At 43.7% G+C, this 16,908-nt stretch overlaps 1 protein-coding gene across 1 annotated transcript in view; it reads right to left on the reverse strand.

Annotated features, from left to right (window-relative positions):
- Positions 1-13,862, reverse strand: part of serpinh2 (serine (or cysteine) peptidase inhibitor, clade H, member 2) — a gene marked incomplete at its 5' end in the record, with an annotated part of 56,722 nt that extends 42,860 nt beyond the window's left edge. The window contains 4 exons of the mRNA XM_083789376.1: positions 11,433-11,613; positions 12,228-12,392; positions 13,282-13,624; positions 13,858-13,862. Of these exons, the coding sequence (XP_083645502.1) occupies positions 11,433-11,613; positions 12,228-12,392; positions 13,282-13,624; positions 13,858-13,862 (694 nt within the window). The remainder of the gene's footprint in view (positions 1-11,432; positions 11,614-12,227; positions 12,393-13,281; positions 13,625-13,857) is intronic.
- Positions 13,863-16,908: the final 3,046 nt, after the last annotated feature.

The following is a 16,908-nucleotide window of genomic DNA, read 5'->3' on the forward strand; positions in this document are numbered from 1 at the left end:
TGCATTTATTTAAAAAAAAAATATGGCGATTTTTTTATTATTATTTACTATAGTCCTACTAGACCCCAGGAAATTACATATGGTCACGGAAGATCACAGGATCTACTGAATGTGAAGGTAGCCTACTGGGGGGAAGCCACACTGTGTGTCATAGGCTCAATATGTCAGTTTGACACATTCAGTAGATCTTGTGATCTTTTGTGGTCAAATATAATTTCTTTGGGTCTAGTAGGACTAGAGTAAATAATAAAAAAATAAATCGCTATAAAATTTGGTAAATAAATACATATTTAGCAACATGCTCGAATGCCCCCGCCCCCCTGTCAAAAACAGCTAAAATCCCTAAAACGAAAGAAAGTAGGAAATGAAAAGAAATTAACACTCATCTTTTACTTTCTCTAATAACAACCTAAAACATGAACCTTGGTTGAAAAAAACTAAAGTTGTCCTTTAAGTACAGTACTTGAGGAAAGGTACTTAGTTACTTGCTGCCAATGAGACACAGAGTGAGCCGACAGAAATGATGCCATCTTATAATGAGAATTAGTGAGGACCAATTATATGAACATATGGTTGAGAATGGGCAAAGTGCTCGTTTAAGTGATTAAAGCCAGACAAAGACAACGCTTACGCTGTATCTGATCCCGGACAATAATCTAATCTCTTATCACAATATGATAGAATATCCATATTGGCCCTCGCACGAATCTGACACCTGATAGTGGTGGCCTTCGCACAGTGCAGGTGTAAAGTAACTAAGTACATTTACTGTACTTAAGTACAGCTTTGAGGTATTTGTACTTTACTTGAGTATTTCCAACATCCAAAACGTTTGCTTCCACTCCACTACATCTCAGATCCAAATATTGTACTTTTACAACATTACTTTGTAGATGTGGAATATTATTAAAGAACATACAGTACCCACGTCAGCCCTACTGTATATACTGTACATTTTGGCTATTTTCAAATGATTTTTATACAAACTTGACATGAGACATTCGGCATAAAGACTATACTTTCTACTTTTGGCATTTTGATGCCAATACATTTGTCCTTTTACTCAAATACATTTAAAATTCCAGACTTTTATGTTGCAGAATTGGTGGGAAACCGGCTCAACCTCGGAGCACGGCCTGCCAATCACGGCAGGCGGTGCGCGGGAATGGAATTTGTTCTTCCGAGACATGCAAACACATGCAAGCCTGTCAGTCCTTGTATTGTAAGTCGCCATCTTTCTAGATCCGTTTTGGCCCAGCTGGCCCATTGGCTGGCCCAGACAACGAGGCGGGACTTCCCCCCTTCTTCTCCGTTGGTTTTTATTTTGACTCGAGTGGGTGGGGCATCCCGATCATAGACTGTAACGGTAGCCACGCCCCTCAGAACATGCGCGACTTTATGGTCATTTTCTTTATAAATGGGACCATAAAAAGTATTCATGACCATTGTTTATTAAGGTAATACAGTCTAGGTGAAGTTGGGCCCAAATACATGGACTTATATGGGGCTATGGGTTTTTCTGGGTCCAATGACAGCGCCACAACAGGCCATTATATGAACTTTCAGGAAATCCCGATTTCCTCAGTGGCTTCACAAAATATCTGTCTGACTGCCCCCCTGGCTGTTACACACATTCTGGGGAGGAAGAAACTGGATCCCATTTTTTTTTTTTTTTCTATTTTAACCTGGGTGGCATTCGTCAGTGGTGAAAATAAATACTCAAGTTTTTTTAAAGTATCAATACTGCAATATAGAACTACTCTGTTACAAGAAAATTCAAAAAAGAAAAAAAAAGTATTGACATCCAAATGCACTTAAAGTACGAAAAGTAAAAGTACTAATTATGCAGAAAGTCCCATTTTAAGAACTACAAGCTCACAGTGCGTTGCGATACGACACACTGTGAGCTTGTAGATCTGCTATATTGAAAAAGAAGGGACTCCGGCACACCGTCTTCAAAAGCAGTGAAATTGTTTATTAGGGAACCAGCAACGTTGCGGCCTATACAGCCTTCATCAAGCTCAATCTCGATAAAGATAGATACGAGATATTATCTAGCGTTGCCTAGTGACCGGGGAGCCCTGCTTTACAGTAAATATGAGCGAGATGATTAAACACGTTCAAAAGCTAAATTAACGTGCATGAAATGCACGTTAATTTAGTCATTCAATGAGTTCAGTACTAAATGTACTTAAGTTACTTTTCCACCACCGGCATCCGTCCGCTGCAGTAACACGTGGGAAAGGTGACACCGTGACCAACGACGTAGAGTCTGTGGGGGCCACGGGGCCGCAGCCCCCATGAAGACTCCCAGGGCCCCTTTAAGATGAAGATTTTCGTGGACATTTTACATTTACATTACATCTTTTCTGGGAATTCCAAACATTTTGGACCTCTCCGGCAAATATTCGGGAAAACAGCGCCTCCCCTGTTGTTCCTCAATTGTTGCGAGGCAACAGCTTGAGAGACTACTCCGCCGGCTGTCCAAGAGGTGTTCAAAAGTAGGCTACTCAAATGCTAATCGGGTTTATTTTGTTTTCACCTAGCCAGATGTCCACAACATCAAAGGCAAGCGTGTCAGAATTTCATGGTAGTTGTTCTGGAGTCGTGACATAATAACACTGATCAAGAATTCACCAAAGAGACCTATAACCCTACACAGACTAGTGAGACTACACACTGACTCGAGAAAAGACCCATATCGTCCAAAATAGGCTGATCAGTCGTTGTCTGTGTATAGGCTAATTCATTGGTAAAAGTATGCTAAAATAACTCATTTTTAGACCATTTGGGAAATAAATAAATCCGCGGCCGCCTATGATCTCTCTCCCTCCGTATCTCTCTATATCTCTCCCTCTCTCTCCCTCTCAGCATTTAAAGTTATCAATTATCCTGCCTGTCTTTAACTCAGAGGGGCCAAAGAAGTGACCCTTACAGATCAGGACTCTCAGGTACCCCTTGAGGATTGATCAAACTCTTCGGCTCTGACCGTGACAGCAGTCAAAGCAAAGCTCCCCAAGTCTCTCTGCATGTTTTTGTGTGTGTCCAAAAACGCATAATATGATGAGGTGATACCTGGCAGAAGTATCACCTGGCCAGTATTCAAAAGCAGGCGAGGCGTGCTGATTTGGGCCAAGAGGTGTGAGGCTGTGTGTGGACAAGCGCTGTGTCTAGACAAAGCACGCCGTGCTTCCATCCAGTGATGTGACTAAGAACATTTACTCAAGTATACTGTGCTGAGTATTTCCAATTTTCTGTACTTTTACTTCTAGGTGTGTACTTTTGTACTTAACCCATTCTGAACGGGCACCCATTTTGGTGTCGGCATCATGTTATGCTTTAGCTATTTAAAAATAGCAGATCTACAAGCTCATATCGCGCCACCGAGTGGCGCGATACGAGCTTGTAGGTCTGCTATTTTTTGAAAAATCGAAGAACGACTGACATTTCTAGAATCTGATCTCAGGTCAGAATGGGTTGATCAGACCAGTGTGTGTCCAGTGGAAAACCTCGTATGAATCTGATCTCAGGTCAGAATGGGTTCATCAGACCAGTGTGTGTCCAGTGGAAAACCTCGTATGAATCTGATCTCAGGTCAGAATGGGTTAATGTAAAAGTTTAACTTTTTTTACCACTTGGCTTTATCTCCCAGCCGTGGCCAGCCCCTCAGAGGAAGGTCCAGCCATACTCCAAACCCCAACCCATTAATACCCAATCCCTTCCCTCCGACAATAAACAAAGAGACAATTGCAATCTCGGAGAAAGAAGAAAAGCTCCATGGCGTGCATTCTGCAGCCCCGTATACGCCGAAACGTCGGGAATACATGAAGAGAAAAGAGGAAGAGAGAGAGAGAGAATCAATGAGGCCACGGCCGCGCCACTCTCCTCCCGCTCATCAACTTTCGATTACGAGCGCTCGTGGTATATTTCAGAAGCCATTATTAGAGGTTGCATATTATGTGAGGACGTGTCGTTTCACCTCGTGTGTAGCGTTAGAGTTTTTCCCTGCTTTCATGTTCTTGTATGCCCCCCCTCCACCCCTTGCAGAGAGATCTTATATTTCTGTGCTCCACTGTTTGTTTGTCTAAAAACGGGCACAGCAGAGCCTGAATCAACCCATTCTGACCGGGCACGCATTTTGGTGTTGGCATCATGTTATGCTTTAGCTATTGAAAAATAGCAGATCTACAAGCTCGTATCGCGCCACCGAGTGGCGCGATACGAGCTTGTAGGTCTGCTATTTTTTGAAAAATCGAAGAACGACTGACATTTTTAGAATCTGATCTCAGGTCAGAATGGGTTCATCAGACCGGTGTGTGTCCGGCGGAAACCTCGTATGAATCTGATCTCAGGTCAGAATGGGTTAATTAACAAGTATGGACTGAAACTCCCAAGGTATAGGCCTCTCTCACACCCTCGCCCCATCTCCCCTTTCTCCTCCTCCTCCTCCTCCTATCTCTTTCTTCCCTTCTTCCCCCTCCTCTCTCTCTCTCTCTCCGCTATCTTTCTCCCCCCCCCCCCTCTCTCTCTCTCCGCTATGTTTCTCTCCCCCTCTCCGTCTCTCAGGGGTTTCTTCACTTCGTTCACACTGCTTCGTCCGCCAAAACCACCCAGAAGTCTCTCTCTGTCTCATCACATTTCCTCCTGTTCAACAACAGCCCCTCACTCTCCGTTCTGTTTTCCTTAACATCACTCGCCGCTACACTGATTTCCTGTCCACTAATTGTCGTCCCCCTCCCCTCTCTCTCTCTGAGTCATGCATAGAGCCAAGAGAGAGGGGGTGGGATAGTGTCCCACCCCTCGATTCTCTTCAATAATTAACTAGAAGGAGCGAGAGGGAGGCAAACAAACAGACAAATAAACAAACAAACAGACAGAGGAAGCAGATGCCTTTTCCACAGCAAAATAATTCCCTGCCATTATTATCGTTTTACTACGAGACCGCCGCATCATCGATTCATCGCGTGTTGCCTCAGGACCCCTCCGGAATCAAAGACAAAAACTCAACGAAGAGGAAAAGAAAAAGTCACCGCAACGACAGACACAAACTATCGACTGCATTTAAATTACACATCAAAACTAAAGGAATTCAATTTGCGGTAATCTAATTTGAAGAGCCCCCACAACCTGCCGAGTAATCTAATTTGTATATTTTCCTCCGCAAAAAAAACGAGGGTTCAACGAAAGAAAAAAAAAAACGAATTTTCATAATGAAGTCAAAACATCAAACAAAGAAAATTAATTAAATTGCTTATCAACGTTCAGTCCGTCAGCGAATGTTATTTTCCGAAGGCCTGTCTGTCTGTCGTCTGCCACCTGTTCTCTCCTCCAAAAAGCCTGATTTATAGTCACGCACCGAACATTAGCTGGATCTGCAGAGAGAGAGAGAGAGAGAGAGGGAGGGAGAGAGAGCACTAGCAACAGCAGTGGTGGAAAAAGTACTTGCAAGTAAAAAGTCTTGAATTCTAAATGGTCTTGAGTAAATGTTCAAAAGTATCGGCTTCAAAATGCACTTAAAAGTATCAAAAGTAGTCATTGTGCAGAACCTCCCATTTCAAGTTTTCAATTGAAAACTGACAAGAGATAGACAGCCGCAATGCGACACATTGTGCGCCAGACAGTACATCGGCTATTTTCAAATAGCCGAAAATAATAGCCGAAATATATATAGGGCTGAAGTGTGTGATGTATATGTTATAAATGATATAAATCTACAATTTAACTAGTAACTAAAGTTTTCAAACAAAGTACAATATTTAGATCCGTGGATGTAGTGGAGTAGAAGTTAATGGTTTTGCGTGTCGGAAAAATACTCAAGTACAATACTGTAGTATACTGTGCTGTACCGCCACTGAGCAACAGATATAATGGTATGAACAGCAGGGCCGCTGGGGACTGGTGGGGGAGTGAGACGGCGAAAGAGGAGACGTACGGCGGCAGACAAGACAGATGACGCCCGCAAAGCGCCCGGTGGCCGCGGAAAAACAAAGAGACTGAGAAAGTGTGTGTGTGCCGTGGAACGGGGAAGGGGGAGGTTTGGTGCATTGTGTTGTGTTGTGTCTTCTTTTGTTTCCCTAACCCATTCTGACATGAGATCAGATTCATACGAGGTTTCCGCCGGACACACACTGGTCTGATGAAGCCATTCTGACCTGAGATCAGATTCTAAAAATGTCAGTCGCTCTTCGATTTTTCAAAAACAGCAGACCTACAAGCTCGTATCGCGCCACTCGGTGGCGCGATATGAGCTTGTAGATCTGCTATTTTTCAATAGCTAAAGCATAACATGATGCTAACACCAAAATGGGTGCCCGGTCAGAATGGGTTAAATAGACCAAACCTGAGCCTTTCCTTCACACACCTGCAGGCTTAGGGCACGCACACGCATTCTGAGGGGCCAGTGCTCAAGTGAAAAAAAGGGTACTTACTACTTAAGTGTGTGAGATTTATATATTTTGGGGGCATAAATAATACATTATACGCTTTTAATCCAGAAATGATCTATGTCACCATGGGCCAAGAATATTCTTACAAAAACTAACCGCTATTTTTCATTTTGTGAAATGGGGACGTTCTGCAAAATGGCTACTTTAAAGGTATATTCAGTGATTTCACTTAATTCAAATATCACTTTTTTTTTTGTTTTGTTGTGATAATCCTCTCTACTATAGAGTGTGCTGACCATAAAAGGAGTTCCTCCCTGTCCCCAGTTAACCCCTGGGGGTCAAAAAACCTTAGGTTTCGTTTTTGGCTCTCTATCCTGATTGGATGAAAGGTCCACAGCCAAAAAACGAAACCTAAGGTTTTTTGAGTGAAATCACTGAATATACCTTTAATACATTTTGATGCCACGACTTTTGTACTTAACCCATTCTGACCGGGCACCCATTTTGGTGTCAGCATCATGTTAATGTTAAAAATAGCAGATCTACAAGCTCGTAGGTCTGCTATTTTTTTTTAAATCGAAGAACGACTGTCATTTTTGAATTTTGAAAAAAATAACTGTGAGTACTTCTTTCCACCACTAGCCGCCAACCGTGCACCGTGCAAAGCGAGTCCGGTGCCACGGCGGCCGCTCTCACAAAAGGAGCAGATCAGAGCCCGGGCTCTGCTCTGCGGCAGACTTGGAGCGCTCCGAGCACAGATGTTGGGCACGGGCGCACGGCACCGCCACGGGGAGAGAGTCTGGACACTTGTTACTCAATTATTTAAGATGACACATCGTCCCCACCCCCCCCCCCCCCCCGGCGGAAGATGAATGCGCTCTCAGTGACAGACCCCCAGAATCATTCTTTATCTGCTGTGTGTCCACCAGCTGGGGTCCAACGGATGGCCCACGTGCACGAGCCCCCCCTGCGCACGCCCCCCCCCCCCCCCCCCTCACGCGTGTGCGTGCGTGCGAACACAGGTGGGGCGGACGCTGGCAACCCGGTGGCTTTGATGGACGAGTTGGCGAGTGCACAGTCGGAGCTATATAGCTCCGTGAGCGCTGACACAGACCCACGGGCACGCACACACACACATGACACTGACACTGACCCACGGGCACGCACGCACACATGCTAATATTAATCACAACGAACCGTCAAAAACCCAGGAAATTAACTCATTGCTGGACCCGGCCCCTCCAATAGAGTGCTCTGGCCGTTTAACAGACAAACTGCCGCATTTCACCACCATTCGCATTGTTCACGGCTGGCTAGCGATGTGACGAGCTTCACTGTCCAGCCAAACACTTATGCCATGGTTGTCTGCACATACAGTACAGTAGCTACATGATACATGCAACCACTTGGCTAGAGGAGGATTTGAGTGACCAGTTTCTGTTAGAAAAAAGGTAAATGGTGTATTTATAGATAGAATATACTCTTTGGGGTGGTTTTTTGTCACATTATGTAATATATTATGTATGCTGTAGGTGAAATTCGTCCTCTGTGAGCAGCCACTGGATTCTATACGGCACTCGGGGAGCAATTTGGGGTTACGAGTCTTGCTCAGGGACACACATCGACACATTGCTGGCCTGGAATCGTACCTGGGACAACCAGGGGCTCTGGCTCAGCTAGCCCATTCTGACCTGAGATCAGATTCATACGAGGTTTTCCACTGGACACACACTGGTCTGATGAACCCATTCTGACCTGAGATCAGATTCTAAAAAATGTCAGTCGCTCTTCGATTTTTCAAAAATAGCAGACCTACAAGCTCGTATCGCGCCACTCGGTGGCGCGATATGAGCTTGTAGATCTGCTATTTTTCAATAGATAAAGCATAACATGATGCTAACACCAAAATGGGTGCCCGTTCAGAATGGGCTAGACTAGAGCCTTTGTCCAAACATGTTATACAAATTACATTGATACAAGTAAACGGGAACCTTTCGATTCCCGAAGTTTCCTGTTGCAAGCTTGCTAAATCTTAACACGAATCTGCACAAGCCATAACATGCTTTATTGGGTTTAAAAATCCTCGTAGCAGACCTTGTATTGAACTGTAATTTCCTGTGCTTTACTGTTTTTCCCCCAAAACTGTTAATCGAGTATTCAATCAATCAAAGACTCAATGCAATTTACAATATATAGGCAATTTAGCAGACGCTCTTAATCCAGAGCGATTTACATTTAGGCAAGAACAAAAAGCATGGGAATACATCACATTATATAAAATGCATTTATCGTGAAACATGCGTAAGCTAAGAACGTAACTAGAACATATCTACATAATGACACTATACATATTATACATTATTATTATACATTATGAAGTATAATCAAGTGACGTGTTTTCATTCAACTATAATTGATTCCCATAAGCCAGGGGTGTCCAAAGTGTGGCCCGCAGGCCAAATGCGGCCGGGGGAAGAGTTTTATGCGGCCAGCGGCTTCACACCCGAATTGTATTGTGAATTGTATTGCCCAATATGGGACAGTTTTTTATTCACCTTTCCCAGACTATAATTTGTCAGGATTCCTTGTCGTCTCATTCTGAAGGGGTCAAAGAAAGGCTATTACGGTACATTTTATTTTTTTACCTCGCACGTCTGGGTTATATTTGGTAATATAGTCGGCCCTTGGGTGACTTCATATTTTCTAATATGGGCCCCTTTGAAAAAGGTTTGGACACCAAAGCCATAAACTAGAAAAATGACAGAATATTCAAGCAGAGACTACACTTCAAAGAGAGCAATACACTTTTAGTCTGGGAATTCTGTGATATCAGACATAACTGAAATATGATGCAGTCGTGGAATAGACACTATTTTATTTTTTTAGTACATGCATGTCTGAGGGCAGACTTACAAAACAGATATTTAAGTCATTCTGACCGGGCACCCGTTTTGGTGTCGGCATCATGTGATGCTTTAGCTATTTAAAAATAGCAGATCTACAAGCTCATATCGCGCCACCGAGTGGCGCGATACGAGCTTGTAGGTCTGCTATTTTTTGAAAAATCGAAGAACGACTGACATTTTTAGAATCTGATCTCAGGTCAGAATGGGTTAATCAGACCAATGTGTGTCCGGCGGAAACCTCGTATGAATCTGATCTCAGGTCAGAATGGGTTAAGTCGGATATTAGTATAACCATCCTTGGGCAAGGGAGATGGCAGGTATATTTTCTCAGGCTGGACTTGGTATTTAGAAATAAATTATATTCTAATGTTAATCAAATCAACCCTGAAGAAGGCAAACTGACTGTGGAAATGTTTTTAATCTGTTTTATGTGCTAATAAAATAATCGCTTTGGAAGTTATGACTGTGCAACTTATTTCCATTCTATATCAAGACTTTATTTTCATCGACCTGCAACCGTGTGCATGCGTTGAATAGGATGCTAATGTTTCTAACAGATCATGAACACATCTCCATAAGATGCCAATGTTCAACATCACGTATATGTTATGTTCATATGTAACAGTACCTACAATCACACTATCTGTATACATGTATAACTCTGTTTTATTTAACCTGTTGCTAGCTCTTTCCATTCTGCTCTCACTCTACCTAACGCTAAGGGCCGATTCATACCATTTTAGAGCCGAATAAAAGTCGGTCCGGCTCTGTAGAGCCTACAATGTGACGTCATTTGAGGTTCGGGGGGGTGGGGGGGGACGGGACACCGTCCTAAAGTCGGCTCTTCGGTGCTACTGACGAGACAAAATCATTTCGGCTCTACAGCGCCGAAACAGCGGTAAAATAGAAGTATGAATCGGCCCTTAGACTAACACAAAATGGTGGAGCGTGCACTCCCGCAAGAGAAAAATAATTTCACCCGCTGTTTTACGCCCGTAAACTTGTGATGCGACAGTAAAGCCGATTCTGATACGGCCTCTTCTTGGACTTCTATTCAAATTAAGGGCCAGGTTAATTATCTAGTTTTAAGGAGAAGTGTGCATATTGTCATATCAAATATTAATGTTATGACTAATATGTCCAAACTCAGAGGCTATATGCACATGAACCATATGTTGGTTTTAATTTAACCAGGGGTCAAGGGTCACTGTGTGCACAGCTGAGGTCTGGTACTATCTTTGGCAATTAGAAAGAGGTATTCATTCAATGCCATCAGTGAAGAAGGTTTTAAAGCGGAGCTTGTATATCGGCTGTTTTATATTAACAGGTCAAAGTATAAACTATGCTTCTGTGTTTAAATAAAATTAAATATGAAATAGAGAGAGAGAGAGAGAGAGAGAGAGATAGATAGATACGTAACCCACATTTTAACCAAATATTCTACGCTGCCGAGATTGTTTTATTACCTTTAGAGCATATGCTGAAGTATTTGGGCTTTTGATCTGTGAAAATCCGGCGAAAAATGATGTTTTGTTTGTTATGATAATCGGCAACAGCGGCCATGATCCGCCTCTAAGAGGCAAACCCCCCCCCGACAAACCCCCCGTCCACTTGCATTGGCCTCAATTTCCCAGAAGCCCTAGCAGCCCACAGCATGTGTTGATTTCCGGTTTCGTCATCATAACATGACGGTCTCGTATCCAGCTCCGTGGCAAAGACGGAGTTTCTTTTTAATTATTAAAATACGGCGAATTAAACACATAAAACCAAAGGCGGGAATGTCGTATTACGCGGCCGCTAAACAATTAGCAGCCGTCAAACTGTTATGGTATGCTATATATCAAGCCGGGTATTGTGTATTGTACAAAAAATATTGTGATATTTTTTTTTTTTGTATAATATATATATATATATATATATATATATATACCTACTTTATAGACAAAAGGCAAAAATATCCAAACTACAAGCTCATAATGTGTTGCATTGCGACATTTTGTGAGCTTGTAGCTCTGCTACTTTTGCCTTCATAAAACATGGAAGTCAGGTTGAAGGTGGTACAACAAGGTGTGTCAGAAGCAGTTCTTAAGTTTGTGCCATAATAATAACTATGTAGGTCATGCACACCATTTCTCCGCACCTTTAAAACGCAGGGCGCTGGCCAGTATGAGGCCGCCCGCCTTGGCCTGGATCTGGGCGCCTGGAGGAGGGACCCCGTCTGGCCCGCCGAGGCCAGCCTGGGCCCAGGCGTGGAGCTGCTTCAGGAGGTCGGCCTGGGAGTCTCCCTTCCACAGAGGCTGATGCTGCACCCCGAACCTGGCCTGGACGTAGTCTTTTTAGTTAGTCAAGTTTTAGTCGACTAAATCTACAGTTTATTTAGTATATAATTTAGGATATTATTTCATGCAGGGTTTTTTTTTGGGGGTTATTGTTCAAGTTACTTAACCCATTCTGACCGGGCACCCATTTTGGTGTTGGCATCATGTCGTGCTTTAGCTATTGAAAAATAGCAGATCTACAAGCTCATATCGCGCCACCGAGTGGCGCGATACGAGCTTGTAGGTCTGCTATTTTTGGAAAAAAATCGAAGAACGACTGACATTTTTAGAATCTGATCTCAGGTCAGAATGGGTTCGTCAGACCGGCGTATGTCCAGCGGAAACCTCGTATGAATCTGATCTCAGGTCAGAATGGGTTAACCATACAACCACCTAAAAGGTAACAAAAACTAAAAAGACAAAGGAGTAATAGAACATTTAGACCAAAATACCTTTTGTCTATACCTTCACTGTAAATGAAGGTATAGAACTGCAAATCATAAAATGCGCATTCACTTTTACCACACTATAATATATGATATCTCTGAAAAGGCAAATACAATATTTATCACCACCATATCGCGGTGGTATTTTTTAGTCGATGAACTTGACACTACCTTGATGTCTTGGGCGAAGGCCTGGTCCACGGGCGGAGCGTCCTTGGAGAAGAGGGCCGAGGCGCTGTGGAGGTGGAAGCTGCTTCCGTTGGCCTCCTCCCTCCGGAGGGTCCTCAGCGCCCCGGATAGAACCTCCTCCTCCCAGTCCCCGGCCCCTGCTGCAGCCTGGGGGGGGGGGGGGGGAAGAACAACAGTGGTGTAGCAAGTAGAACTTTGAGCTATTTGTAGTTTGCTTCATTGGCATCAAATTCAATACTTTTACTTCTACTCTGCTGCTACATCTCAGGGATAAATATTGCACTTTTACTCTCTACACTTTTTAGTTTTACTCTACATTTATTTGAAAACTAGTTACTAGTTACAAAGGGAGTCTACCAACTCATGACTCGGATGAAGAACGCAAGGTGGAAACGTTAGTTGTTCTGTATACTTAGCACCTAATAAATGGCTCTAAATGTCCTTCTGCTAGTTAACTTTGTAGATTATGATTATTATTACAAAACATACATTAAGCACTTCAGCCCTATATGTACATTTCGGCCATCTACAAGCTCACAATGCGTCGGCTGCTATTTTCAAAAGATTATTTTTTTATACATCTGAAAGCTTGAAATGAAACATTCTGCATAACTTTCTACTATTGGTACTTTACATACATTTTGATACCAATACTTTTGTACTTTTACTCAAGTAACTTTTACTTGTAACTGAGTATTTCTACATTGCAGTATTGATACTCATTACTTAACCCATTCTGAACGGGCACCCATTTTGGTGTTAGCATCATGTTATCCTTTAGCTATTGGAAAATAGCAGATCTACAAGCTCATAGCGCGCCACCGAGTGGCGCGCTACGAGCTTGTAGGTCTGCTATTTTCGAAAAAAATCGAAGAACGACTGACATTTTTTAGAATCTGATCTCAGGTCAGAATGGGTTAATCAGACCAGTGTGTGTCCAGTGGAAACCTCGTATGAATCTGATCTCTGATCTCACTTTTTCCACCCCTGAAGAAGAAGAAGAAGGAGGAGGAGGAGGAGACGAGGACGGGGGGGCGGCGGGGGTCTTGAGGAGGTCCCGGAGCTGTCTGGAGGTGCTGCCGGCGGAGCCTCGGCCCAGCGCGCCCAGGGAGCACGCCAACAGCAACGGGGAGAAGACGGTGTTGACGTGGGAGGAGGCGGAGGAGGCGGAGGAGGAGGTGGATGCGCGCAGAGCACGGTACACGCGCAGACCCAGCGCCCAGCTGGGGTCCCCGAGGGGCGACGGAGGGCGCCGAGGTGGCGGTGGAGGTGGGGGTGGGCTGGCGCTGTTGACCGCCCCCTGCAGCGACAGGAGCGCCGCTGGCACGGAGACGAGGATGAGGAGGAGAGAGATGGAGAGCGTAGGCAGCATGGCAGACCTGGAGGAGAGAGAGAGAGATAAACAGTAAACACCATCAAAACTGTTGCCGTGTGGTAATAAATATGTTCCATTCCGTCAATATGCCACTCTCTCTCTCTCTCTCTCTCTCAAAACCCCCCAAAATGCTAGTTTAGATTATGCTCACAGCAAATAAATAGCTGCCCCTTTGCAAAGATTGTTTCAGATCATGTAAGTGATGTAAAGTGCTAGCCTGGGGGCCCTCCTTCTCACAGCATGGTGCATCCCCCACTGCTTCCAATCCACACACACACACACACACACACACACACACACACCAATCTGAGAATCCCATGGTCAAATATTCCGTTTGCTTGTACAGTACACATAGAAACTATAAGTTTAAACTAGTAAAGTCTCCTTCATCAGTGTGCTTTCAACTGCTTTTGTTTGGGTAAATGGATCACACCCACTGCACCACCAATACAGTGCGTTATAATTAGTGTGTTAATGTTTTTTTGTTTCGTTTTTAAGCCTGAACGGAATGATGAAAAGGAGAATGAAGCAAAGCCGGGTTTTTTTTCTCCTTTCAACGCCCCCCTCCCACCACCACCCCCTAAACTCTTTGAATTCGCCACGCCGATGAATGACATGTGTTCCCCCACTTTATTATGATATCCGAAAGCTTCTGCGGGGGGAAAAAGGAAAAGGTTGATGTTTACTCCAAAATTACCGTTTCAATTAATTCAAAGTTTCTTCCTCCAGATCAGTCCTCCTCAGCTGCGACGCGCTGTCCTTGGAAGTGATTTTGAGGGGAAGTGAGGCAGGGCTGCGGCTCAGACGTGGCAGACTCAGACTGTACACAGACGTGTTCACACACATTTTCTCTGCCCTTCTGGGAAGTGAGAGATTTTTCACAAACTTCCACACAACCCACAACAAACCAGCCTTGTTCTGTTGTAGGTGACGGCGGGCGGGCTAGGCTACTATAGCTGTCGTCAGACAGTGTTGCCATGTCTGCTTCTTATAAGCGATTTGGGCTTATTTTTCTGTAATGTTGCGTAAATATCATATCAGTGGTGGAATTTGTACTTAAGTACAAAGTAGGCCTACTTAAGTTAAAGTAGGCCTATCAATACTGCAATATAGATCATACTCTGTTACAAGTAGGCCTACTATTTTTCTACTCTTTGTTTGCTCTTTTTTGCACTCTATATTCTATATTCTATTCTATTGTGACTCATAGGAATAGACTACGTGACAACCAGGAATAGTCTGGTGACCACCGGAGAGACGGGTGGCAGCCGGAATGTAGACGGCACCCGGGAGCAGTATGGGTTGGCGCGCCAGCCTGTGTCTTCCGTGAGGAAGAAGCCCAACAAACCCACGGTGAGGCCTTTAGGAGGGCCATGCAAGCCTCAAGCGGAGCCTGCGGCACCACCAAGGGCAAGGTGGAGCCTGCGGAACCATTGCGGCTCGAGAATCCACCATTCCTGAATGAAGTGCCTGGTGCTGGGAGCCTGGTGCAACGCACAGGGCCTGACCTGGTGAGAGCAGGAGTGGACCTGGTGAGACGTAGGAGGGGCCCGGACAGGAGTCAACCCACAGAGCCTAGTCCTTCCATGCGCCAGAATGGTACCTCCCAGTCCCGGCAGAGTATAGTTCAGGAGGAACGGATTGTGTGGCCCTGGTCTTTCCCCAGGGTTCCCCAATTAATTTTCCTCAAGGGCCATATTTTGACTAGCGTACCAGGCTGTGGGCCGAGTCTGCACGCGCGAGGTCGAGGTCTTGCCCTGAAAATTCATTTTCAGGGCAAGACCCCATTTGAAAAGGATGCCCAGTTTGACATGCATAGGCTACTGACCCCCATTTAATGCCATTTATATCTGGGACCCTTAAAAAAAAATAAAAAAAAATAACATTTTTTTTTTTTTTTTTTTTGAAATTCTTTCATGGGCCACAAGGGGGCGCTCTGTGGGCCGCAAATGGCCCGCGGGCCGCCTATTGGGGTACCCTAGTGGGACTGATCGAGGGTAGCTAGTTTGGGACTTAAGTGGGACTTGATCACCCCGGCTGGGTCACCTGAGTGAGGGGTATGATGTTGGGAGACCCGAAACCCCGATGACCTTGGGCAAATACATCACTACGGATACGGATACGTATCCAGGTGCATCCATGTAATGTATTTTTGTTTTATCCTTTTGTTTGCTGTGTTTGCTGAGTTTGATGTTAGGAGTCGGACTATATATTATATATTTGCTGCTGCATTGTCTGAAGGAAGCCAAACAAATATAAGTTTTACTCTTATGTACCAGTAGCCTACACAAGATTAACAATAAAGCACAACCTTGCGTAAAAGGAATACCATATTTGAGTTGTTAAAATATTTCAAAAAAATATAGGCCTATATATCTACATTTGTCACTTTTTTCCAAGATTCTTTTGAAAATAGCCTATCTACAAGCTCTCAACGCTACGCGAGCTTGTATATCTGCTATTTTAATGTTTTCTTGGTTTAATGTTTTCTTTGGGCTTGATTTTCATAGGCTGCTTATTTCTCTCACACAATCTGGCAACACTGGCTGTCGCTTAATTGCCGAAGCCAGAGTGGCTTAATCAGCTTCAACCTCTTATGATTATGTTATGGATTTTTGAACGTTACTCTTGATTATTGATTTGAATAGCAAATAACCCACAAATCATGCATGGTCAAAACAAAGACAGTCAATAAGTTAAAACAAAGTGAGTATAGCTGCCCAGGACTTTCCATTGTTCACATCACAAAAACGCCCATGGCACCAACTATGAACTATCAGCCTACAAATATTATTATTATTATTTATTATTATTATTATTATTTATTATTATTATTATTATTATTATTATTATTATTATTATTATTATTATTATTATTATTATTATTATTATTATTATTATTATTATTGGGCTACTGCTATAACACTGTAAACTATTGCATTAACCGCGTGTGGAATATTTCTTTCCTTTTCTTTATTTGGATGGACGTCAAGAAAGTGGATCTGCTGCACTGACGTGGGCTGTAGTTCCGAAGACTCCCAAGCGGGGGCGCTAATGGTCTTCTAAGGGCCTATAGGTCGGATGACCCTATGTGATCTGGTGTAGGAGCCTATAGGGCAGGCTCTGTATCTGCTGAGAAAAATGGAACAGACCAATTCAAGCCTAAGACTTTAATACTGTATGTCTGGCGCCTTTAAAACCTTCCCCTCTAGATTGTAGCCAACTCAGTGTTTCATTTTATCTCCTGCGAGTCCTGCCCTATTGGTTCTTTGATTGATTGATTGATTG

The sequence above is a fragment of the Protomyctophum parallelum genome (genome assembly GCF_964188405.1).
Source record: "Protomyctophum parallelum genome assembly, chromosome: 18".
Lineage (NCBI taxonomy): Eukaryota > Metazoa > Chordata > Actinopteri > Myctophiformes > Myctophidae > Protomyctophum > Protomyctophum parallelum.